This window comes from Cottoperca gobio, chromosome 6, assembly GCF_900634415.1.
Source record: "Cottoperca gobio chromosome 6, fCotGob3.1, whole genome shotgun sequence".
Classification (NCBI taxonomy): domain Eukaryota; kingdom Metazoa; phylum Chordata; class Actinopteri; order Perciformes; family Bovichtidae; genus Cottoperca; species Cottoperca gobio.
Window position 1 is genome coordinate 8,478,646 of NC_041360.1, and position 27,670 is coordinate 8,506,315.

At 41.5% G+C, this 27,670-nt stretch overlaps 1 protein-coding gene across 1 annotated transcript in view; it reads right to left on the reverse strand.

The window, feature by feature from the left end:
* Positions 1–27,670, reverse strand: part of tmtc2b (transmembrane O-mannosyltransferase targeting cadherins 2b) — a 94,595-nt gene that overhangs the window by 38,932 nt on the left and 27,993 nt on the right. Inside the window, 1 exon segment of the mRNA XM_029434285.1 lies at positions 15,413–15,989. Coding sequence (XP_029290145.1) covers positions 15,413–15,989 — 577 coding nt within the window.

Here is a 27,670-nt window from a genome sequence, read left to right on the forward strand (position 1 = left end):
ACCACCACCTTAACCACATCCATATGTCTAGGCAGAGGACGGAGGAGGTGGTGCCTCATTTACATTCTTGTGCTGCACTTGCACATTGAGATTTCCCTTTTTCTATGCAGAATAAAGTCTTTGGCCAGTATTGAGAACATAAAACAACCCTTTGTTTGCACCTCAGCTCACATTTGTAACCCCGCTGCTCCTCCTCTTGGCCTATTTTTCCAACTGCTCTGACTTTCCAAGGAAAATAAATGTGAAAGCAAGGAAGTATACAGGCAGCATGCAAACAGGAAGTGCTCGAAAGATGATCTGGAGGACACATTACTGAGAGGCAACATGAACCCCAACTCTATTATCTATTGCATAAACAAACACGTGCATCCTCCCTAATATGCCTGCGCTTAAAAATGTCTACTATTCAAAAGCATAAGTTTAATTACCTGCCGGGCAACGGCTGCCCGGGTGCTATAGCTCTATTATGCAGGAAAACCAAGGCATTCTAGCTTTGTGTCTTTTGTCTATAATCCAGTTTAGTTTGAAATAAGTGGTTTAGTATAACCCCGTAGGAGGGAAGAAGGCAATGTTTTTTTCTTCCCTTTTGTGTTACAGGCACAATCAGTTCAGAATTGAAACAATTTAGCTTTTATAAGCCAGGCATGTGAATTAAATATCCTTGGAGAAAAAATGCAAAACAGGCCAATTACTGAATCCCTATTTGAGCCTGTGCCCATCTTTTTTCCCCTCTACACTTTGATTAGGTTGAATTGACTGAAAAGAAAACTTGATCTAAAACGTTTTTTTAACATCCGCTAGGGTGTTGTGAAAGAAGTTTTGTGGGCAAAATAAAGTAGAAAGAAATTTAATTAATTAGTTCAGAGAAAGTACTCTATTCTCTGGGTACACATAGGCTTTTATGCATAATTGGCTGATGCACAGCAGACCATTTTTCAAGAGCATTTTAAGAACAATCCATCACACGACACATCTAACTAGCCCATCAAACTGCGACACTGACTGGTTCACACTCCAGCGAGCACCTCTGAGAAAATCCTGTGAAAGAAGAAGTGGCATGTCCGACCTACCCTCCTCTTCATCATTACTGAGATCAATTGTCTGCAGAGGGCCTTTCATCAAGATCCGGTTTCACATTGATAGACTTGTAATGAAAGTGAAAATGAGCTCAGGGTACCAATCAGAGACTATAACCACCTTCAAAGTCTACAGAGACACACAAACCTACAGAAAGCTCAAATTCGGTAAGAACACCAGATCCCCTGAAAGAGTCTGCATAAATCCTTCTGCAGGTTTGATGGATGGATGTATGCGGTGTCCTTGTTCCTTGACCGCTGAGCAAAGTAATCAAACATGTGGTTGATGATCCACAAATCACCCACCTTTCTTTTCTCCTTCTTATCAGCTTCAGCTGTTGTGATCCCCTCCTCTGAGACAGCAAAATACCTTTGGTTGTAAAAAAACCTGATTGTTCGCAGGCAAGACAAGATAAGAGCCCAACTATTGCACTTCCTAACAACATGTTATGGATTACCAACAGCTGGCTGATGTTTTCAAAATGTGATTAAGCGGATACCTGACAATTTTCTCTCACACACAGAATGTGTAAGCTTTTGCATTTTGTTTTGGCCAATTTCACATCCGTTTATGCAACAATAACAGAAATAAATAGGGAAACATTGAACAATTTTGGCTCAATTTACAGACTGGAAATGCACTAATCTGTTTGTTTGTCTAGCTAACTAGCTAGCTTCTTATTTATCATACAGATATGAGAGTAATATCAATCTTGTCATCCAACACTAACACAGAAAGTGAATATGTGTATTTCCCGAAATGTGTAACTATCTATCTAAATAAATGACACTGAGTTTAAAGCTGAGAGGTAACAGGTGCACTCACTTGTCTCAGTAAACACCCTACAAATGTGTCTTTTTATCTCTATTTTCCACAATCTGCTCTATGAAGAGAGGTAACAAGTAATCAGACCTTGACTCATGAGAAATCCCATGCAATAAATTCACAATCCTCAATTTGTCACGCAGCTCAGATACGCTACATCAGTGCTGTCATGGCTATAGGGCAGATAACCCTCTATGTATAAATGACTGTGTGTAGGTATGGTATATAGTTTACTTAAAGGCAAGAGGACAACTGCTGGATTGTGGGCCACATGGTGCGAAAGGTCATGGAGTCAAACCCCATGGAAGACCTGCATTGCACTGCTCATGATCAAAGCTTTTAACCCGTGTGAACCCATCAGAAAACCCACAGCGTCAGCTGGTCCGGCTGGCGGATAGAGAGAGTACAAAGATGGAAGAGGGAGAGGATCTGCGTCAGACAGAGCAAAGCCCTCGAAAAAGGCCAGGGATGAGCAGGAATCAGTTGGCGATAAAAAAAAGAATTTTATTGACTGTGAAACGTTAAAGATAAAAACAGCGGTGAGGGAGATATGTGTGAGACCCTAAAGAAGGCAAGAGAAAGTGGGAAAGAGACAAAGAAGGGCAACACAACATTATGTGGAGCTGAATGGAAAGTAGTTCAAATATTACTGCCCATCTCCAAATGTCTACTGTGATTATTATTATTTTTAACCTGTGTGACAAAAGCAAATCCGAATAAGAACATTTCCGACCAAGCAGACGTAAAATCACGCTAGCTCATGCTCTCTTGATCAGCTTTTATGAACCATAATCATTGAACCAACACAGGATCTATTTCTTTAGAACCCTTCACTCAACATTCCAGCTCGTCTCACCCTGTCTCACTTTAAATATACTTAATTTAGATGTTCCAATCATGCTACAACATTTCTTATTTTCATGTTGAAGCCAGATGATTCTTGTTTAGGGGTCAGGAAGGGTCTCCCTATCCCAGTGCTATAATCAGAGTACATTTATTTTGTCATCAGTGGCAATCAGACATCTATAGATTTATAACGGCATAGGAAAAACATATCTCATTCTGTTAACCAGAGGGTGTCTCTGGAGGGGATGAAATCTGAACTTTGAGTTTAAATGGAGAAGCGTGTTATAGGTAGGCGGGAGTAGGATGAAGGGGGCATGAGGTAAGGAACATAAACAGCTAATCAATGGAAAATCCTCCACTTTGCCAAGTTCCTAGTGGTTACTGAAACTTGAGTTGATAAAAAGTATGGAAAAGCAACAAAACTTCTCACCATATTTTCCACAAGAGTTTGCCCTCTTGAAGTAAAAACGCATATGCCAACTCCACCCGTTGACTCAAAGCGATGAGAAGAATGCCCATGCCATTTTGTTCACTGCTATATTGCAAAGTGCATTTTCCGGGTCACACTGCCACATCAAGGTCACACTGCCACATCAAGGTCATGCAACGCCATTCATCAAAGTAATCCCAGAAAATGAAACTCAACTTCATCTTCAGTACAAACTGAAATCGAGAAAAGGTGAAGGTGTCAGGAGGACCAAACAATAAGGACATAATGGCAATGGAAAACTAAAGTCAACTCAAAACCCCTTAACATTTCATAGGAGATATTTATTGAGTAAAATCACAGTAATGGTTTGAAAAATAAACCGAGTTCCTTATTTCTGGTCTTTCGTTTCCCATATTTATTTATACTGCGAGGGCCAACTAGACTGTGTGACCACTACTGCAAATTCGCTGTGACAAGATGCTGATTCAAGCTCTACGCAGGGGGATAAAATGTTGCCTGGAAGGAAGTGCCTGAAATATGTACTGTTACTGAGTTGTCTCCATAACTAGATTAGTCCTGTCCATGCATAGATTCCCAGTCATTACTATGCATTCTGGGAGATCAGAGCCATTGTATTGCAGGGTTTAGAGAGGTGGTAAGCTCCTACAGAACATGCATGAATGAAACGCACAAAGCCAGGGCTGGGGTCCAAAACTAAGCAGATATACTGTCAGAGAAATGTCAGATGCTGGTTGTCGAAAATGTTCTCTGAACCACTTTTTGAAAATAGCTCTCTGGTGAGTCACGTTACGGTTGACCAACACGTCTCAGTGACAGCATACCATTTGTTGCTGTTTATACTGGCTAGGCACGAAGGGAGCTAAGGAAATGTAAAAAGATGACTTGTGGTGTGGGATGATGACGAACAGCAGACACAAGATTCAACCATAAAGCAGTCAAGGTTCATGGTCAAATGATAACGTTCCACCTTTTAACTCCAAGACTATGACAATGCGAAAACAACGTGACAATGTGAAAGAGGTCACTCTTAATCACGCACCTCTAGAGAATTCTCACCTGAATCTGTGGTTGCCCTCAGATTAATGGAGCTGTATAGAGTTGCAGCTCATTGTTTAGTTGTTAGACTGAGCAACTTTACTGTTTTGGTTCACCATACTCACAGTGCTATGCAGAGTTTTTCAGGGAACATTTTCCAAAACCCGACTGACAGTTAGTTATTATCTGGTGACTGAATGAAGCATTTAGCAGCTAAAAACCAGATGACTCTAAATTAATGATATTTTTGCTTTGTAACTGTTGGATGTGTAAATAATCAACTGTTGTGTTCAAACATGAATTACGTTTCAATAAATCATGGTGTTCATTTTGTAAACAATGTGCTATTTAGAATAAAAGAGACGATAAAGCAGCGTATGCTTTAGGGCGTGGCTACCTTGTGATTGACACGTCGCTACCACAGTGTCGTCCGGTTTGGGTGTTGTCCATGATTTTGCCTCAGACCTCTCAGTGTGTTTTCAGTTCATGAAAGTTAATTTGAACCTTTTGGTCGCATAAGAATGTCTTGTTCATAATTTGGTTGTACTTTGCTCCACCCTCTTGTGTCACTACTGGTTCCAAAAAAGCAAGATTGCCACGGCCAAAATGCCAAACTCGAGGCCGAAGACCACAAACTAATGGGAGACGTCCACGTATTTGATAGTCTATGGTTCAGAAAAAGAACTTTCTTGATTAAAAAGAAAAGGAGAATACAGACAGTGCCGTTTATTTTCCAAAATCCAATTTAAAACATGGAGCTTTCACAGAATATCAACCAGGTAGAATGAACTCAGAAAACCAAAAGGACAGTGCTTGATTCAAAGAAGAATGAATGGAACCATAGATCAAACCCATACAATCATCACAGAATCATAAAAGTCACTGAAGGACCATGAAATTACTTTAATTTGTAGTTTTCAGCAAAGACGGTAAATCCAAAGTAGAGAGAGAGAGAGAGAGAGAGAGAGAGAGAGAGAGAGAGAGAGAGAGAGAGAGAGAGAGAGAGAGAGAGAGAGAGAAAGAGAGAGAGAGAGATAGATAAAGAGCAATCCATAGGGAGTAAGACAAAAACGGAAGAAAAAGAAAGGAGCACCACAAGGGCATGAAAACTCAATTCGAGATTACCAACAAATCTGAGGATCGAGCAAAGATGTGCCAGTGTAGAATTCAAGCACCTGTGTGTCTCCTTTTGGTGCCACACTCAATCCTTCTGTGACACGATGGCGAAGGGTTTTCACAGCCAGGATATTAGTTAATTATTAATCCTGAGGATGATATCATGCTGGAGGTAAAACAAACTGCCTTGTACATTTCTATGAATAATATAACAACAGCCTACTTATATTATGTGTTTTGAAGATGAAGGTTTTGAGTTGAGTTAACCTGATGTTGGTCACAAAATGAAGCCTTGATTACAAATAATGACAGGATTTAATCAATGCGAGTCTCAATAATGCTGGATTTTCTTTTTATAAATCCTATTGTGAAGGAGGACTCTTTCCACAATTTGCATCCCTGTTTACAACCAGTTGATTGTCCCGTGTGGCTTCGCTTTCCCGCTGCGATAATCATTCCAATGTGTCATAGTGGAGAAATTAGAATTGGGTGTAGGCCAGAGTCCATTGAGTCCACACGGTTGAATGAATGTTTGAGGACAAAAACTGCAACTCAGCAGCTAAACAAGAAAGAATTAGAAAACAATTAGAACGTACCGTAGTAGCAGAAATGATGGGAAAATAGCTGAAGAGCAGCACTCAAGTGGAAGATCATTTTGGAATAGTTAGGGACAATACACGAACCAATCCGTTCACAGATTTATTATTCACAATGTCTTCCTTTTGTTCATCTCACAGAAGAGTCACATTCTTGATCATAAAATCATGCCCGGATATGGCTGATGAAATGGGCAGCAAACACTGTCCCTCCCTACACCAGGTACTCATACAAGTGTCATATCCAGACTCATTTTGAATTGATATGTAACAATGTCTGCACTGAGATACAATTACAATCTTCATGGGACAACTTTACAAGTCAAAATGACTCCATATCCTCCAGAACATCTTAAATCTCAAAATCCACATTCAATACATTCTGCCTACAGTTATACTATTTGTTCTGCATTTCATAAACATGTGACACAACAATAACGCAACATTACAACACTCCAATGCATGACATGAATAGGTGTCAAGAGGAGAAGCAGAGAAGGAAAACCAAATGTGTGAGAAGCAAAAAAAAGAAATGTAAGTAAAAGAAGGAGATCTACTGTAAATAATTCAACTAATAGTCGACTAATCTCATGATTAATAATGTTGGGTTAAGGTTAATAGGGTCAGTGTGGTCAAGCAGGTATATATTTGCACACATATATGCATGACAGATACTGTATATAAATACACGTGCCACAAAGCAGCAAAAAAATGCTCGTCACAGTTTCCCAAAGCCCAAGGCAACTTCCCCGATCCTCCTGCCCTGTCCTCCCACCAGTCCAAACCCCGAGGCTCTTCAGTTTAACGTCACACAAGATAGAGAAAAGCAGCAAATTCCCTCAAGGGAGAAGCTGGTGTCAGAGAATGCCCGCCACCCCCTGCCAGCAAACATTTGGGAAATCATCAATCCAATCTAAAAATGGTTGGCGACTTATTTATAAATTCTTAAACATTGTCCTGAACATGTGTGTTTTCTTTGAGACCACATATACTGTATGTGCTGTGATACTGATGTCCTTTAAGTTTTACAGCACTGAAAGTAAGGGTGGCAGACCTCAACACATAAAGAATGAATGTTGGAAACCATTACGGAACAAATAAATAAATAAAAATGGTGGACGAGTGCCATAGCAGATTTCACATGCTCAGAGAGGAAACTCTATGACTTATTGATATCTCATAATAAACGGCCATAGCACCAGCTTGGTATAAGGGTCCATCCCCAGTCTGTGTGTCCTAAAATAGAGCATCCCTTGGCGGATGGTTCACGGGGAGCGACAGGCCATCTGACAGAGGAGCATCACACAGAAAGAGTCTACAGCAGACTCTCTTTCTCTCCCTCTCTCTGGCCCTTGGCCGCCTCATCCATTACTGTCTCGCCCCTCGTCTTCAACATGTTCGCTGCGTCTCTTTCGCACATGCCCTGTGTCTTTCTTCAGTTCTCGCACTGTGCCGGGAGCGCCCACGGTGATGATTGGACCTCTGCACAAGTGGAATTTCTGCAGGGACTCAATGTATTCAGGTAATAGAAATACCTTTGGGAGCCTTTGTGAATATTGCAGGACGCAATGAGATGATGCAGTAGGGAATTTGCAGATAGCCCTACATGTGTTTCCTTTGTTTGTTGAAAGTGGCAGTTTGCCAAATCTGAACATCTGAACGATTTAATTTCTCTTTTCCATCGGAAAGATTTTGGCAGCGGTTTACAGTTTATTGGATATCTGATTAGGCTTGTTTTGATTAGGATTCCCAAAAGTCGCATTTACTGTACTAAGTATACAAACAACTAACAATTCTCAAGAGTACTGTAAACTTGCTTTACATACAAAGAACTCACAAAACATTTTACAGTATTGTTTTGAATGACATGCTCTTTTCAGTTTATTTAGGGTAACAAAACAACATGAAGAAGAAAGAAGAGAATAAAATGTAGATTTATCCTGGAATTACACAACATGTCCACATGAGGCCTATCAAAGGTGTTCACTGGAAAAAAGAAAATTCCTGGTACAGTAGCTGGAAGTCTCAAGTATTGCAGTTCTGGCTGACTGATTTTTACATGCCAGTTTATTTGCTCATACGATAAAAAAGGAGCCATAATAGGAACTATGGTCAGCAACTGAAACAAAAGCCCAAACAATATTGTACTTGTGTTGAAGTTCTAAACTATAGTTTGCAGATCTTTAAATGCAAAATATCAATTGACCTTAGAATGTGCTGGAAAAGTATGTCCAATGTGGTTCAGGACTTAAATCATGTCTCAGTAATGAAAATGAGGTGCTTTTCCTCCACCGTGAGTTTGTCATTTCCTGTAATACATGTGGCTGAATAAATTACCCCTTGTGAAAGCTTAATGATTCTGGGAAAACAGACAAACCAGCAAATCTATACACGTCTCCATTAAGACAACCCGATGCTGCAGGACGCTGGTGCTGTGGGACATTCCTTCCCAGGACTGAGATCTTACATAACATGCCACTATCGATTCTCAGACATGCTGGCGATATAAAGAACGGGGTATGCAATCCTTTTTAAACAAGAAGCGAAGCAAGGGACAAATGTGAAATATTTCAAACCTCATGCTGTTTTTCACGTTCGTTTTGACACAAGGCTTTGTTTCAGGGATTTTTCATTCTTTCTCGACGCTTCCATCTTCTTCATCTCACAGCGTGCAAAGTCAGGGTCACTGTGCTGGCTGTCGCTGGCACCCTGCCTGTCAGGCTCACTTATGCCTGATGAAGGGTAGGCTGAAGCAAACCCAGCTCAAGTCACTTTCCATCACTGTGGTTGCACTTGCCTCGATTTACCCCACAGCGAAGACATGCAGGGGTCGAAAGACCTGTCCAATCTGCTGTGTTTGGAATGTCTTCACTATTAACCTGCTACGATGTGTTATTCTTCGCTATGAGACATGAAAAAAAAAATGTTCAAAAGGAATAGTGGAGAAACATGCATATTCTGTTTCTTGCCAAGAGTAGGATGAGAAGATTGAGAGCACTCTCAAGTCTGTCGGCTTTAATGTGAAGCTAGAGCAGGACGTGGGTATCTTATTTTACCAGAAAGACTGGAGACTAACAGCTAGCCTGGATCTGTTCAAGGTACCGCTTGCTGGCTGTAGCTTCATATTAAAAAGGCACAGTTCCCCCCAAAATCAAAAGTACATATTTTTCCTTTTAGCTGTACCTGTAAGAGCCTGTATGGTTGGCAGGTGTAGTTGGGCAGAAAGACAATTGTTTCTACATGAAACTGCTCAACACAAGGTCTGTGGATGTGTGATTTCTGGAAAGAGACATTGCTGTTTAGATTTTCAAATGTATATTTTTGGGGGCGCTTTCCGCCTCACAAGCCAAGCGCCATCTAGTTGTATTATATTCAAGAGAAGGTAAGAGAAAAATATGCATTTTTGATTTTTAGGGTGAACTGTTCTTTAACCATGCAGACATGAGCGGTGTCAATCTTCGTCATTTAACATCTAAAGCCTAATATTTCCCAAAATGTCAAATTATTCCTGAAAGTTCTACAACCTAAACATCTACTTGTATGACCTTTTTGTTTTTCTATAGATGTGTTTCCATTATGCATGCCTCCCCCGGCCCATCTCCATATGCAGACCAGAGGCGGCGGTGTGTATCCCCATATGAGAGGCAGGTGTGTGAGGGCAGGGGGCACTAGCTGAGCCCACCAGGCTCAATCCATCACACGGTGACAGGAGCTATTAGAGCATGGAGGAGCATCTGTGGAGCCCCAGGTAAGAATGTATTGGCTGTTACCTCATTTAATACACAGCCAGGGTATGTATGGATGTCATATTTCGTATGCAGGGTCTATAGCTCACACACACACACACACACAGACCTCGGCATGTAAACATGCACTGCACACATACGCATGTTTGGAGGGACCTTCCATCTCACATCTGCCTTCGCCTGCCTCACCAACTCCCCGACACGTGAGCTCTCAGCTCAGGTAAACTCTGTCAGCTCCCCCGCCCTCCAGACACAAAACACACACGCGCCGTAAGCAGTGACCTTGCACTGATAGCTGAAGTGTGAACAGAAAATGGGAGGTGTGAAAAGATAAAGTGTGTAAGCTTGAACTTTAATAAGGGCCAGCTGGGTCTCGTCCCAGATTTGGAAATCATTTTCCAGTGTCTTCGTCGTCGGATGTGAACAAAAGCCTTCGCAGAGGAACGTCTCAAGTTTCTCGGAAGACATATCTGACCATTGACATGACATCACCAAGATAACTCCTCTTTATCCAGATTACACTTTCAAAGCATCAGATGACTGTATTGTGTTTTCAAAGGGTTGTTCTCGTCATGTAAGGAGTGTCAGCCCCTCGGGGACTGTGCCTCATACTGTAGCAGTATGTTAACAGATTTGTCTCTCCAGTGTGAAAAGAGCTCACTAACACTTTCTCTCTGTGGTTAAAAATGTGGAAAGGGAGTGTAGCATTATGTAGGCAGGGCTGTCAAACAAAAGAAGAATGGATCCTAATGGCTAAACAAAGCCTCACATCATAAGAAAAGGAGTGAAATGGAAGGGAAGATGTTTACATTGAATTATAGGGCCAAACAGGTCTTGTTTTTCCCCATCAGTAGAGTTCAGGCCAGTTTCACTGTCTTCAACAGTCCAAACACTTATTTTATTGGTCGACTAACAAAGAAAGAACACCTCGGTCCTCACGACAGACAATTTACTGCATCATGCTATAGAATAAACACCGTGAGATCACATTAAAAAACATTCCTTCCTAAACTGAATTAGGAGCTCCAATTGGGTTTCAGTATCTCTTATTGAAAACGAGCCTATTAACTAATGGCGAACAGGAAACGGGCTCGTAAAAAGCACGTTTTTTCCACATAAATTGCGGTTACACTGCACACACTCGCGATCGCCAACTATGTTACTTTTGAATGCCGTAAACTCATTGCCAGGAAGTAGCTTGATACATGTTGCCATAAATGCTTTAATCAAGCACAAAAGCAACTGGAGAATATCACCACTGTAAAGGTCAGCTTGAGTAAACAATTTAATGACATGGTTGTTTTTCCACTTTTGAAGACAGCACGTCTTGGAAAGAAGTAATTAAAGCACACTGTAAGTTGTACACTTACACTGGCATTGGTTATCAACGCTGTAAGTGCTTTTGAGTTCAACACTAAACATACAGACTAATGACTGCAGGGAGGAAAAGGAGGGGGGGGGGGTAATGCTTGTTGAAATGTATATATGAGATTATGTGTCATAACAAGTTAAATTGCAAGTTATTGCGGGCAGATTCTGTAAGAAAGAAGTGTTTTGTATGTATATGTCGCACATCGAGCACCACCAAAGTACTATGTTGTTCTGAGAAAAGGTTTTCTGAGGATGCAAAGGTTACACTAGATCTCCTAATAAAAGCTTTCCCCAGAGTTTGGATGCCAGACTCCAGCGTCAACATTTATCCAACGTGTGCTTATTCAATTACCGTCTAAGCACTATTGTTTCCATCTTGCCGCCTCTCTTTTCTCTTTAATTCTTTCAGCTAGAGAAGTTCCTGCATCGCTGACATGAACACGAGCAGAAGTAGTGCCAAACTTGTATTAGCTTTATTTTTTACGCTGAATGTACTGCATAATGTTTAATATTCACAGAATATATTGGTGAATATAAAGTTGGCATGCGTTTGTCTAATCCGTTTTAGGATTTTGTATTGCTCAGGGACAATTAAATGTGATGAATGGGAGAATTGGATCAATGTAAGCTCTGAAGCTGACACCACACAGACAAAAGCCTGCAAGAAGAGACATGCACAAACAAATTATAGTCTATTAAAATTGACAATATATTCCGACCTAATTTAAATACAGCATGTTTTAATGCAAGATGTCTCTTTTTACACAATTATTTCTTTGATTTAGCTTTAAAGAAAAGCGATTATTTTCTCGGTTTATTTTTACGTATGATTAATTGTAGCACATGCTTCTCCTGTTCCAAAATCTGTTATGCAACATATAACCAAATAAATCATGATAATATCCATGCATTACCTCCTACCTCTGATTTGTATGCAGAGAGTCTACAGTTAAAGTCTTTATGGAATGAGTTATGAACCTACATGGAATTACAGTGAAGCTCCTAGTCTCGCCTGCCTACAACCTTCAAACCACACACACAGGAGCCGTAATGACACAATGGGAGATTTGCAGCAGATATAAAAACTCTAATGTAATTGACTGTGCGCCACGATCAGATAAGCGGGCCCATTTCACCATTTCCAACGTTAAATGTCAAATGACTGCAGCCGAGTGGATAGCTCGGTGATAAAACGCAGCGCCGGCCCACTGTGGCCCGTCAGTCACGCAACAAGCCGGGACCTATTTAGTGCGACTGAAGAATGGGTTTTATGTACTCAAACAAATAAATACCTGGGACATGATGAAAGCTCCTTTTTCATGCTTTTATGCACTTCCCTCTTATCACAAAATCTTACAATGCTGCTCTCCCATTCGTACACCTCAGCTTGGGTGACCAAGTTTTCAGCACCCGATAGATCTGAATCCCTAACTTGAGGGAGATAACTGAAGGCTCAACTCGCCCCGAGGAATAACTCCCTTTGCTTATCATCAGTCAAAGTGACCGCCTCAAAGGTAGACAAATGTGCACGCCGCCGTAGTGGACTGTTATCAATGAGGAGAACATATCGGATCACACTACTCATTCATACAGAGCAACATTACATTAGTGGCAGACAACAAACTCACACACTTGACGTGATGATGACAGCCTTCTGTCTGTGCTTCCTTTCATGTTGTCTGTGGTGCGACTAAATGACACGCTCAAAGTTGTCGGCTCAAAGTTGCCTGTTAGTGTTCACTCAACAGAATGAAAAACAGTCTGTTGTTTTGCATAGTGTTTCTAAAAGCGCCTGAGAAACCCACGCAGTTTCTTATTTGTTTCATAAATGGAAAGTATCCTGCTGTCCTGTGCAAAAATGTCTCTTTTCAGACTTTATCTGGTGTTTAAATTGTAATTACACCAGTCTGTGTGGAATTTTGACTTAAAACATTATATTGATATATTTTTTCTTCGAGATTTAGGTGTGCAATATAAAGACTGGATGGCTGCAGTGCGCACTGTTACGAATAAGGACCTTTTATATTTTCATTTTGTTCAACTCAACTTTGTTTATATAGCACCCTTTATACAATCATGTAGCCAAAAGTGCTTCACAGAGCCAAACAAAATGTTAATTTTAACAGCTTCACACTGGTTCCCTGTCAATTTTAAAATAGTTATAATTAGTACACAAGGCCCTGGATATTTTAGCACAATCATACTGAGTGGACTGTCTCTCCCTCTATACACCCAGCCACTGCCTTATAAGGGTCTTTGAACACTACAGCATTCATGTAGTCTACCAACAGTGAAGACAAAGAAATATGGAGAAGCAACCGGCCCATAAACATTAGATATGCAACATGCAACTATTAATTACTTCAAGAAACATCTTAAAAACGTGTTAGTCTTGCTTTTATGATGTTTCTCGTTACCTCCCTTTTTTTACTTAAACAAAAAATACATGTATATATATATATATATATATATATATATATATATATATATATATATATATATATATATATATATATATATATATATATATATATATATATATATATATATATACACACACATATACATACATATATATATATATATATATATATATATATATATATATATATATATATATATATACATACACACACACACATATATATATATAGATAGATGCTTGCCAAGTTAGTTAACCACGATGGCAAGCCATGAAATAACTCTGTAGGGCTTGCTCCACGCCAGAAGTGTAAATATCTGCCAGTCCGTATTTTTTCCCAAAGACAATTGGATCAGTAGGCTTGGTGGATTTTCAGTCAAAAAGTTGAAAAACTGTCAGCTATGAGGCATCATCTCCCTTGGTCCTTTTGGCCCTGTTTCCTCTCTAGTCTAGCCATGCCTGACAAGCCATTAGAAGGCCTGTCTGCCTGCGGCAATGGATGGGCCTGACTCCAGAGGGCACAGGGAGTCAGATGAAGCTTCAATCTTGAGAGGACAGCATGGAGAAGACGGCAGCAGAGGCCCTCACTCTTCATTTCCACACTATGCTGAGCAATGAAGGGACCAGACTTGGTTTGCTCTTAAATTAAACCATTTCTCTTTGTTTCTCTCTCAGTGCCTGTTCTATATAACATCTCCACTGCCTCTTTTCTTGCTGACCCCTATCCCTTCTTGCCACGCAACCTATCTTTAAGTGTTGTTCTTTGATGGGGCATGCCAGATAGCCGCCCTCTCATTGGCTGCTCTGGAGCCCTTTTGTCACGTTTGTGCCGACGTCTTGTTGAATTTGTTATGATGGGTAGAGAGTTGTGGATGTCACATTGACTAGACAGCAAACAGTAAATACTTCTGACAGGAGCTGTTGGGGGAAAAAGGCCAACTTAATAGCTGAATGCTTCAAAATGCGACAAGGAACTATAAAATGGCCATCACTTTTTGATATCTCAGCTATTTCTTTTGAAAAATGTTTTCATGTTCTTCTCTTTCTCTTGTTGTGTGCAATGTTAAGCAAATGTAGGCACACACACACACACACACACACACACACACACACACACACACACACACACACACACACACACACACACACACACACACACAAACTTGTTCCAATGCTAAAGTGAAAAATGTGGCTTATTTTTCATCATTATGTTTTTAAAGACATCATCTGTTTCAAAATGATTATTGCTAATGGCTCGATGAGCAATTAGCTACTCATTCTCACACTGAGTTTGATTTAATTGACTTATTATTGGTTAAACTTGCTGGATCTTAATTTAGATGATTCTTCGAGAAGGAAACAATGTATGTGACTGTTGTAGGTGGAGCCACAGGCTGTCAGGACCTACAAGTCAGGACCTACAATGTGTAACAGGCCGGTTTGTTGGGGGTTTGCAAATGAGTTCAGTCCTGAGGCTGAACAGGTTAAGATTGTTTCGGCAATTTTCAGCAATAAACTCCCTCCAACCAATTACTATAATGCTTCTTTATCACCATAATGATCAATTACGTTCCTCTCAAATTACCCATCAATATATGAGCTAATGGGTATGGCTATAAAACAGCAGTAGTGTTCCTGCCTTCTACACAGACACTGATGCTGTTTGCTTTCCATTCCCAACATGTGTTTCTTTGCATTTAATGGGAAACACAATAATGTGACCTGAAATGACACAGATGTGCATGCACTCGCAAGTACTATTCTAAAGATATTGTGATTAAAAGCAAACAAAATGCACACATAGAGCGAACTCACACACACCTATATATTAACTTTTCAATGCTGATTACCAGATTCTCGCGGGTGAAGGAAATCAGATACATGTAAAAACAAAAGCAGCACCACAGAGCGAGAACAAACTGCTTACCTTGTAGAGGAGCATGATGACCTGTCGCAATTTGAGCTTGTGGAACACGCAGACGTCGTATAGTGCCGACACAGCCAGGACGGTGACTCCGAGCTCCTTCCACAGCATGCTGCATGCAGCGCAACCCAGGCTGCCCAGGAACCAGGCCACGAGCCGCCAGGGCCCAGCGTGGCCCCGCAGCTGGCAGTGGCGCATGTAGCACAGCAGGGACAGCAAGAAGAACACGGCGGCACCTTCATCAGCCCGGCCCACAACACCCGCCACCGCCTCGGTGTGGATGGGGTGAGAGGCGAAGAGCAGGCCGGCCAGCAAGCTCCACAGGCCTCCTCCAAGCAGCAGGCGAGCCAGGGAGGTAAAAAGGCCCGTCACGGCCCCGTGGAGGGCCACGTTAACCAGGTGGTAACCCCAGGGATCCAGCCCACCCACAGCATGGTTGAAGCGGAAGGAGAGGGTGCAAAGAGGCCGGTAAGACTTATGGCTGCCACTGTGTGTGAGTAAGGTGCCCCAGAAGTCATCGTAGAAGATATTTGTCCAGGGGGTCTCTGGAAGCAGGTCCTGATTGGTCTTGATTGCACGGCTGTAAAAAGAACAAAAAAGTTAGACAAGGACTACAAAAGACACAATGTATATACTGTAGATGGAAAGATCAAATCAATATTTGATACTGAACTGAACATCAATTAATGTCGCACTGCTTTACTGCCTGACCACTTTACCGCCCTGCCATTCCATAAAAGAGTTAAGTTGGAACATAGTGTTTATGGTATACAGTATTTCTACTGTTAGTCCACTGCACATTCTCTGAGGAGGATCTACAGCTATTTTTTAGCAGTGCGGACTAAGCACAAAATAGAAGTTGCTGTGAAATGAAACATTTGCTTACAGCTTTAACCGAGACTGTGTTCATGTGGCATTCACAAACAGAAAATTGAGAGGGCGAGCTTCCAGCTCTGGGCAGCTCTGCCACCACAGCCACAGCTCTTACAGCTGTCGACTCGGGAATTAAGCAAGAGCACCACACCCTTAACCCCAAACAATTACGGGTGCGCAGAAGGGGAACGCCATGTTGGCAAAATGCAGCTTGGAGAGCTGTGGTGACAATCGACATGGCAGCTCGGAGCTCGTCTGCGGACGAAGTAGCAGTGGTGCAAAACGGAGAGATATGTCCATGTTTAAGGACATTTCGAAACAACAAATTTGTACTTTTCAACCTGTCTTGGCCGGCTTTCCAAAAAAGGGGCCCGTTTCACCTCCCCTCTGTCAGGGATGAACCCACGTGACCTAACCTAATGCTGCTACATCAGCTACAAGCTGTGCGTGTCAGTGGATGAGAGGGGATGGCCAGCAGGGGTCAAGGGAGGGGGAAAAGGGAAAGCACGTTACTCCCTACAGGAGGCCATAAAAGTGAAATGTTTTTCCTATCATTTGTGCCACGTTCTGAGGTGTCAGACAGAGCGACAGGCCTCTGCTGCTATTAACTGCAGATGGTGGCACTGATGAGGATTGGAAGGCAACAGAATTAGCATCCGCAGAGACAAGGTGGTTGGCAATAGCAGAACAGAGGTGTTGTAAATAGGCGATATGAACATGACACGTGATAACAAGCCAAGTGCAGCAGGTTGTAATGTGTCCTTAAGGAAGTCACAATTAACACTCAATCAGTTCAAAGAGAGACGGGTGGAGAATAGGTGGGAGGGAGGGTCAACACAAGACAAGAAGGAAATAATTATTTTATCTGTGTATGACATAAATGAACCAAGAAAGCTGTTGACTCAAGAGTAATGCACTGCTCACTCAGCTGTTCTGAAGCTTTTAATCCTTTTACCTCTTACCTTTTAAGAAAGTCACTGTGATGTTGATAAAATTGCCATAAAAATACTAGCCTATATATTAATATTATTTTACACTTTCACTGAATCACAATTTTTAAACATCATTCCTGCTCACAACCACCAAATATCCATTAAGTTTCAGAATGTTAACCTGCATACTAAATGCTAGGTTTTCTTTTGCCACAGTCTTGAATATGTCAATGTTTAGCAACAACATTGATTTTGATGTATTTTTATACTTTTGTGCAAGAAAGCAGGAAAACAACAAATGGGTCGAAGCGGTGGAAAATAGTAAAAGCTACACATTTTTTTAAAGCCAGGGCTCATTGAAAGCCTGATATAATGCATGATTTTATGCTGTAATGGCCGTTGGATCAAACATTGTGGTTTCAATGGGAACATTGTTGTCCTTAAGGGTCTGAGTGTCTGTATTTTGGCTAGAAAGTGTATTATAGACTTTTTATAGGAGCTGACAAAATTGGCGAAAAGAGAACCTCACACCCTTTCCAAAATGTATGCCATATGCATTAACAAAGCCAAAATGTACCCTGGCAATTGAAACCTCTCAATACCAGAAAAGGTGAGAAAGGTGAGCAGAAATAGCCCTTCTTATGACGGATCCAAGGTAAATAAATACTACCTGGCCTCAGGATGTTGGAAGAAATAATCAGCTGGGATATAATAGAAATTCCTTGGATGTCGGCGCACAGATGATTGGGTTTCACTAGCTTCTCCGACAGAGGCTCCAGCCCTCCACCAGCCGGTTTAAGAGTCAATAGCCCAACTCTCCACTTTATGACTCAGATATGCCAGTTTATTTTCTCTGTCCCATTTGTCAAGTGAGATCTTCATTCTGCCGCGAGATGCTTACATAAAAGGCATTATGGTTAAATTACATCTCAAAGCCGTTTTGGAGACAAGTGCGCTCTTTTTCCACTGCACAGTGAGGCCAGATACATTATATATTGCCTCAATGCCACACCAGATTTCTTTCTGCCAGCAAAGCATCGACTAAAGCCTGTGCCACTCCTTCTGAAGCCTGCTGCATTTACAGCCTTGGCTTCCTGAGTCGCCGAGCATGAGGTTCACCTCTCAGATGGTCTCTTGCTCATATGTCACAGAGGCAGGTGAGCACCTAACGCACTGTGGTTGACAAGCAGAGAATGGAGGAAAGATTTGCATTTTCACATTTGCACACATTTGCATTATAGTCCAACTAGTCTTGGGCAGTCTCCCCACTATGGCATATCACTAATCCACTGCAGGTCTTGGTCATCTTCATCAAACCCTACTCTTCCACCAGTCCAGCTGGTGAGGTAGATTGAGTTTCTGCGGCCGGCCAGTCCCATTTCTCAGTACAGCTGGAGGCACAGAGGACCTCTATGCGCACTGCAAACCTTTTCCAGCCGGGAGCACATTCCTCCCGTGCCTGTATGCCTTACTCGCAGAGGAACAAGGTGATCGTGTGGCCACTAACATCGGGAGCCCCTGAAAAATATTTTCTACCTCCCCATTACTCTGTCTCAATCATCTACCTCTTGCTGTCAGCCTCTATTCCTCCACAACAAGACTATTCTCAATCCGTCTCAATCTGTCACAATGGGTTTGCTTGTCACAATGTGAACAGGGACAGAGGGTGAAGTCAGGAACTAAAATGTTAGCCGTGTTTGGAGTTATATAAGTAAAGGCTTGTTTACCGCTAATTGGAATAATTGTGGTGAGGCCAGAGACCCTAGAAATGTTAACTGCGCTTCCCCAACTGAACATTTTTACATATGACATCATCAAAAACAAAGACTGAACAGAGGAAACAAATGCAACACAATGTCTGTTGTTCATATCAAAAGGCCACACTAACTGCTCTCCCAGCTTCACAAAAAAGATCACTTTCACTTTTACACCACTTCAGAAAGCGAAGACAGGACACCGTAAATAGGTTATTTCTTCTATGATGCCGTGATTGTTCTCGGTCTCTCAAAAAGCTTTCACGTGTGTAGGTTATTCTTTGTTCAGGATCAAATGTATATGATTTAGCATTTGCATAAATTAACTTCTAATGAAGGAGTTGAAGACCATGTTATTACTGTATAAAACCCAGAGTAAAACCATTTCCTTTGTGGGTGTACACCGAACCCTTTTTGCAGAGTTCAAAAGCATTTCCATGAAAAATGGTCCTGCTATCTCTTTATCTGAGAAATAATCATGTGAGAGCTAACCTTTTTACCCCTGGAACAGTTTCACTTATAATGTAAATGCACCAGGAGGGTGGAGAAAAATGCAATGACTACAAGAGACACGGAAAGAGGTTATCTGAAATTGAAGATGGATTGGCTTTTCGGCGCAGATATGCAGTGGGTGCACACGCAGGAGATGAGACTGGATAATAGAGAGGAGATTGAAAACCAAGAACATGTCATCAGGATTTTCCCTTTACAACTACTCAATGCATTTGAGATGAAGCTGAGAGTGAAATGGAGCCATATGACTGGAATGAAACCGTTTAAAATCCTCCAAAGCCTGAAGGTAAAGTACATACAAATAGGCAAACTATTGGGGGGCATATATCCACAATTCACACAGGGGGAAAGAATATGAGTTATTTGGAAGTGAGAGACATTTTGCTTTGCTAAAATGTTGGAGTAAACTGAAGGACATTCAATAAGTTCAGTCGGTGACAAAAGTACAGACTAACTTTTTTGGATATTGAAACACTGAAGAGAAAGCCTGCCCTTTAAAATACAGAGCAAGCATATAAAGATTTCCATTTGTGACAGTAGATGAAAAGAAAATCAACTCTGGTGGGAGTTTGGGGAAAGTGATCGAAGGTCTGCCAACTATATGTCATCACCCGGCTACAATATCTGAAAGAGGCACAGTGGTATATTTAGACTGCCCACAGAGACACCGGGGTAGCCCGCTCTGTTTCCGGCAACCTCTTTTGTCTAATGTTTCTTCCCATGGGCATACTAGCAGGTCATTAATGGCATACCTCCACTGCACTCATGGTACCTAATATAGGAAAAAAAAGTATTTTTCTACCGTCAAGAGAACATATTAATGTTTTACTAAAATGTTGTACAACTAATCAAATAAATCATTATAACTCATTTTAGTAGGCAATTTAAAAAAAAATATTTACGCTCTCAAATCCTTTAATGAAAAGAAAGAAAAATAATGTCCTATGTTGTGCCTATAGGCTGCTGTGATTAATGTATTCAGTGGCATCCAAAAAACAATTCAACTCTCAATAAGCTAATTTAAATACATCAATTAATAATGCAGAGGGTGAGGGAGATGAAATGCCCAAAGATGGGGGGGCAATAATTTGTCAAATGAGAGGGTGGAATATCACTATGTTGGGGCATTATTACAAATAGCTTCCTAAAAAACAGGGATATGGATGAGACCCTCCAGCCACCAGCAATGGACGACAAACAAGATAAAATGTAATGAAGCATTAACAGCATTTTAAGACTAGCTCAGCCAGCGAGGGGAAAAGAAGCACCTGGGCCGCATTCAACATGAAGGAAAAAGTCCACATTTGTTTTGACTTCCTTTCAGAACTCTCCATTTCTGTATCTTCAGGCTAAAATGTAATTAATAACTTCAGTATCACAGTGTCAGTGAATGTTTTGATATTTTAGCATGAACAAGAGGGCGGCGCAGAGAATGAAAGATGAGGAATGCTTGAGAGGACAAACAGAGAAAGTGGTTGTGGGGTAGCTCACTGTAGCCAACACACCGCCATGGAGGCCGCCATAAAATCCCTATTGTCAAGAATGAATGGCTGCTTCTTCCTTTTGACATATGTGATTAGTAAGTCCATAATAAAAGCTCTTAATAAAAGAAAACAACCTCAGGGAAGCGTTGAAGAGAATATATTTTACACAAGACATATTTTTTATTATGCCTGTGTTGTTTAAGCAGAGGAAATAGCTCATGCTATTACATTTTAATATATTGACCTGAAAATAATGTATTTTTACGCCTTTTTTCCCCATCAAACTAACCAATATTATATAAATTTACAGTACAAGAAAAAAAAAGCTATCCTGTCTTTTCCCACCATTCCTGAGTGCAAATGAAGTGAAGGGTGTTACACTCTGATCCCTGACTGTGGACACCTGATGACTCTCCTCCATCATTGTAATTGATGAAAGGCAGGAGAATAAAGATGGATGAAATAGTGGCGATGGACAACCAGGATAAAGGTAATTAATTAGGGTTGGACTAGGGCTTAATCCACTCTGTAGCCAAGTGTTATAACTGCGACCGTAATCCGGGAGAAAATACGTTTCCCTCGAAAATATTGAGAATGCAGTTTGGTTGTATGAGAATGTGATTGATGGATGTACAAATAGGAGGATCCATTGCCTGATGCTTTGCTCAAAGTGTGTTTCTGTGACATTCTATAGCATATTGCAAAGCTTGCATATAAAACACACACAAAAGGGATCTCACTAAATGTTCACTGAAAGGATCAAAGTGTTTTTCAGAGTGCAACATGCAACACTGTGTCTAATTCATCCAGCAGCATTCCCTAACTAAGTGGAATAAGTCTTCCCTTCAGGGAGGGTATTTGCATTGCTCCACTGGCACAATCATACACACTCACTCCATTTCATGGCACAGTAGACAAGCAAACACTGGGACACTGAGACACTGAGTCTGGAGCGGAGCAGTCTCGTCCAGCACTGTGATGTGTTTCAGCTCGGTGAATGCCCGTGCCTGCTGTCTAGCATCCCTGATCAGCCCTTTGTACACTACCCGATGGGCACAGTAGGGCACAACCTGAATGCTGATCCCCCAGAGCTAACCAGCCGGCCAGCAAACCAACCAACCAGTGAGCCACACTTCTATCCAGCCAACCAGGCTGGCAGAGCAGGAATTCTGGCAGCCCGGCATTGAATCCGTATGGTGTGAAGTTGCCAGGGGCACGTATGAGTCCTGCTCAAACCTCCGATGTCCAGCAGAGGCCTTAGGGCCACTGTCCTGTTTGATGTAGCTGTCTGGAAGTCTGTCTCTATTACTTTCTGACCAACTAGACACTTACCAACACTTTGTAGGGCTAAAGAATCCAAAACAATGTTAAAGTAAACATTTAGAAAAGCATGTTGTTCCCTGTCCAAACCAGAAGCAAATCACCTGAATGTCAAAGTGTAAAGTCAAAATGTCTGATGTTTATAGTCCATTCCAGGTGTAAGAGCCAATTACAGGAGCTGCATGTGCAGAGCACAGCAGGGTGATATACACTCTGATTATTGTATCCAATAAATCTGTCAGCATGCATGTGCAGGGCTGCTGGGTCACCCCTGTAGGCCTCTCTCTCTCTCACACACGCTCACACCCCTTTCTTTCTCAGGCACTAACTCTTCTCTTTTCTTCTGTCCAAACAGAAACTGTTGCTTTGTATGTGTCACTACTTCTGTTCTCAACAGGCTGCCTTGGTAGTCAGAAGTAAGAACTTTCCACCAGATGGTGTTCATAAGAGTTAAGAGAAATTCAATCGGAAGCCTGTACTTCCACAAAAGCACCTGTATGCTCTCAGAACAATTCATCCAATATATTTTGAGATATTTCAGTCGGGACCTCTGGGACCACTGACGGACATTGCCATCTCGAGAGCCATGCTAGTGCAGCCAACAAACACAGTATCTGAGGACAAATAACAAACAGAACAAGCTGCACAATCCCCATTTGATAATTCCTAGCATAAAAGCCAAAACTGCTATTAAATTAGTATCTGCCGAACAGAAAAACTAGTCACTCGAGAACGCTATATCACTATAACGTAACACTATTTCTTATGAACTTTAACTTTCTAATTAACTTGACCGTCTATAATTTGTCGCACTTCTTATAATGGTCACACAACGGTCACTAAATTGAAAGATGTAATTTCTCAGTGTCTCGTTAGGCTGTTTTATTCACTCAAAGTGCAAAACAGGTTTGTTATTAAATAAACGTCACAGCCCAACAAGAATCAAGAACAAAGTCTTTGTTCTCAAACTAGTTTGACCTCCATGTCTCGCCTCTGCCTGACCCATGTCTAATGCTGCGGCAGTCACCCAGGCTCTGTTCGGAGGGGGCCACTCCACAGCACTCCTCCTCACAACAGGAGGGCTTTTGTTATGCTCTGACCTTTTCGGCCATGTGGTAATAAATGTGTTTGATTTGTTCCTCCTCTCCTGTTTAGAGTGCTTCTCCTCCACATGCAGCAGGAGATCAATGCAGGGGAGGTAACTCTTCCCTGGCCGTGTAGCGTGCAAGACCCATCCGGCCTGACCTGCCACTGGACCATTTAAGCATTCTGATTTGGGCACGGGGGATGTTGACCGATGGACGGGATCAGTGAGACCAGCACCAGCAGAGTGAGATGGAAAAATTGTGTGCAAGCCAGAGCTCAACAAATGAGTGAACGGATCACCTGTCCAGCATTTCGCCATCCTTGTTCCCAAACCTTTTTTGAATGGAGGGGCTTTACGAGGCACAGCAGCCCTGGAGGATGAGCCTGAATCATAGCACATCAACGCAGAGGCCTCCGCTCACTGATGTTTATTGCATGGGGGCTTAAGTGCAGGAAGAGCCTTTGAGAAGGCCAGTGGAGCAGAAAGGAGAAGACATCTTTAGTGCCCATCTTATATCTGCAGCATTTGAAACAGCTGTGTCTCGTCCCAGTTCTCCTCACAGCTATGAGGCTCTTCTGTTAAAATATGAAGATGCTGTCCGAGTGCAGGAGGACTCCGGGAGCTCGTGTTCCTGCAGGCATTGCGATTAGTGGCTATTTTCTAGAAGCCCTGTACAATCAATCAAACGCAAACAAATATAATAGAACCAATCAGCTAAAGGCACTAACAGCCTCAGAGAAAGTAGGCAGATGGAGACCAGGAGTAGGAGAGCAATTGATTACTTTGCTCTTTGCTGACTCATACCGTCATTAGCTTTATATAAACCTTTAATTATTGTGGCCTCTCTCTACTCACCACAAGGCAGCAACCACAACACAGCATTACTTACAAAGCTTACTTGGTGAATTGGTGCACACGCACATACACAAAGAATCATTACATTAATGAATGGCAGCGTTCAAGGATGCAGCTCTGAGTGATCTCATTATCACAACAGGCCAGTGTTCTCACACTGCCTTACTCTCCCATTCGGACACCAATTTCAGGCCCTAATTGAAGACACATGTAGCCTGCTCACTTAGAAATTGAGAGCCCACATCGACAACCACGGATGCTGTCAGTGCTAAAGTGGAGAACGGGGAGGGGGGGGGGGGGGGGGGATGGGTGCTCTTTCGGGGATCAGCGAGGTCTTTCTGTGACATTGATAGCTGACGTTGCCGCCTCATTACCTTTTGCTTGATCTCAGATAGTCAGGGCCAATGTGAACTGGTAAACAGGGGAAAATCAAGCCAAGGTGCATTGCTAATCTGGTATTTATTCCATTTTAAATTGGAAACGGAAAACTAGGCTTTAGGGGGTTTACACTAAAAATGAGATTAAAGATCATGTAGGCTACCACTTGGTAAACAGTGTTTAACTGTGAAACTGAAAGAGGTGAACGCTCAACAGATAAATAAAAAAAAGAAGAGAAACAACGAGGAAAGCAACACTTTATATTAGGTCCAGCCTGCTATAAATGAAAAATGATCCTAAATATATTCAGCACCACTTGACATTGCGTGAGACACTGTCTCATAAACCTTTAAACATGTCCAAGAAGAACCCAAATAGCCTATGACGTGTTTTTAAATGCATTGTCTTCCACATGGTGTCAATTTGCATTTTTGCAAAGGAGCAAATGAAATGTTATGGCTACCAAATCACACAAACCGCACCGCCTACGTAAAATCATCACTGAAGAACTTTTTAAGTGCTCGCTTTATTCACACTGATCTCCTCTTTTAAGGCTTGCAATTGCCATCCATTTCAGACAAATGCAAAAATTTACAATGTAGCTGTCACATATGCAGAATGTACAGACTATTCAACTTTTCAACCAAATCAACTAATCACAAAGGAAAGTAACTATTACAACACCAATCTGAAAAAAGCATTCGAATCAGACATTTTACTGGTACAAATGCAACACAAATGCATCTAATAATAAGTCTTTGTGCTCTGAAATGGGTAAAAATTGAAAGCCTCTTCTATTAACAGTAATGTTTCCTTCTGTGTCTTGTCTTCTCTCTATTGTATTGTCACTCATGTCACTGCACCACAAAAGACTTTCCCCAGCTAATCTCTGTCTCTGAGCCAATAACATTCAGAGGCAATTTTCTTCACTTCCCATTGTCAAGCCAAATTGAATTCCAAACTAAGACACAACATACAATGCAACAGCAGCACTATTGGATTTTCTAAAACCATTTGTTTGACACACCCAATCTTGGGCTTAAAAAATACCAAATTGTACATTAAATACAACAGAAAATAGAATATTAAATAAAAAAATTCAGATATACTGTACACAACGAGGTCATTAGCTTTAAATTACTGTGGGATGACGTGAAGAGAATTAATTGGATAAAGTGGGCGGTAATCGATGTGTTTGGTCGACTCTCCTCTTCTGAGAGCAGGTATCACACAGCAGCAATCTATAGTTTCTCTGTCCTTAGGGCAGTGATTGTTAAACAGACAGCTGCTTGTTTTCTTGTTCCTAACTGCCCGGGTGAATGATCAGGGTCATGTGACTCCACAGGGAGAGTTGTTTCTGTTGAAATCGAGAAACAGTCCCAGGTGTTGATGAAATGAGAATACGCCGACATTTCAAATCATGCCTGCATTGGGAGTAGAAAAACATTGTTTAAAAAAATCCTTCTACAAATGTGGAAGTATGGGCAGCACACCGGCCTCAGAGGTTTTGAAGCTCGTATTATTTTTTTGATGAGGGGTTATAAAAGTTTGGCATGACTGAGATCTGATGTTACAGAGCGTTAGTGGCAATAAAATGTAGCTCAGTAAAGACAGTTGAAAATTTTACATGGCTCAGATAGATATAATGAAAAGAATCTAACCCAACTCTGTAGATGGAAACTTTTCAACCCACTAATAGCTCAAAAACTTACTTGGACTTTGTGTAAACTGTGTGGAATACTACAGGCAGCTTGGTGACCTGAATGAGTGAAACAGGGAAAAAAACTGGATTTCTTTCAAGGCCTCTGGTAAGGTTACCCAAGAGGTAGCTGCTCCCTTTGATGTTTCCCCATACTGTATTCCTGGTTAGCGGCAAAACAACAAAGGACCATGTGGTGCGGACGACTTATTACTTGAGTGGACCGGCATTAACAGCACCAACAAATCAATGCCATGCATATGGTAAACCAGCGCAAACTGCTGAATGATTTCATGAGCTACATAAAATTACATCCCTTTTATAGTTTAAAATGGTTACAATGAAATCCTAGTCAAAGAACGATGGGGATTTCATTAAATTTACATCATTACCATCCTACATGCTTCATGTTAATAAAGTGTCAGGGTGGTACCATCGCTACAGGCCTTGACAGAAGTTTTCTAAATTAGCGAGGCCTTCCAGTATAATGAAAGAAAGAAGAAAGAAACCTCCCTGACATGTGTGTCAAACATCAAAAAGCTCCACTCTACAGATAAAAAGGAAACTTAATAAGCCTCGGATATAAAGATTTATTGACGCAAAGTCAGACATGTTAGTGGACGTGGAGACAGAGGGACATATATTAAGTTTTTAGTGTAGTATCCAGACGTATGACGCCTGTTTTTTGGCTTTAATTCAGTCAAGTATGATAAATATGTCTACAGGTTTGATCAAAAAAAGGCTTTTCTAGGATTCATGTGGTCTGTGATGGAGGTTACTCAACCGCCGGGGACTCCTGGGACTGAGGTCTGCCCTGTGTTGCTGAGTTATCGTGCCATTAAAGCATGCATGAGGTTTTAATTCACTGACAACAATTGCACTTCATTTAGAGTAACCACGTAAACAATGATCCTTCTTTCGGAAAAAATGTTAATTAATTTACTCCTTAAAGCAAGAAGCTCATTTAATTTTCCTTAACAGTATGGGAAAGGAACGCAGGGATTTATTTTACTGCTTCAATGAATTTCTCCACATCATCAGCTCAGCTCAATATACTGCCCAAATTGTCAGCAACAACCTCCTGAGCAACATGAAATCAAAAAACCCTTTTCTCCTTCTTTACTTAGGCACATTTACACTGACAGAAAGACGAGCATTCATTGCATTTCTGGAATACTTGTTGGTAGCATATTGTAGATGGAGTGAACAAAGCTGAGGGAGTGGACGCTGAGGCACCGGGCCCCCAGATAGGAGGACAAAGGGCCCGGCTGAGCTCTGGCTAAGTGAAAGGGCCCTGACAAAAGGCTGAGCAAAAGAGCGCTTTATGGGCCTGGTTGGAGGGAGAGGAAGCCTGTGCCCATGCACC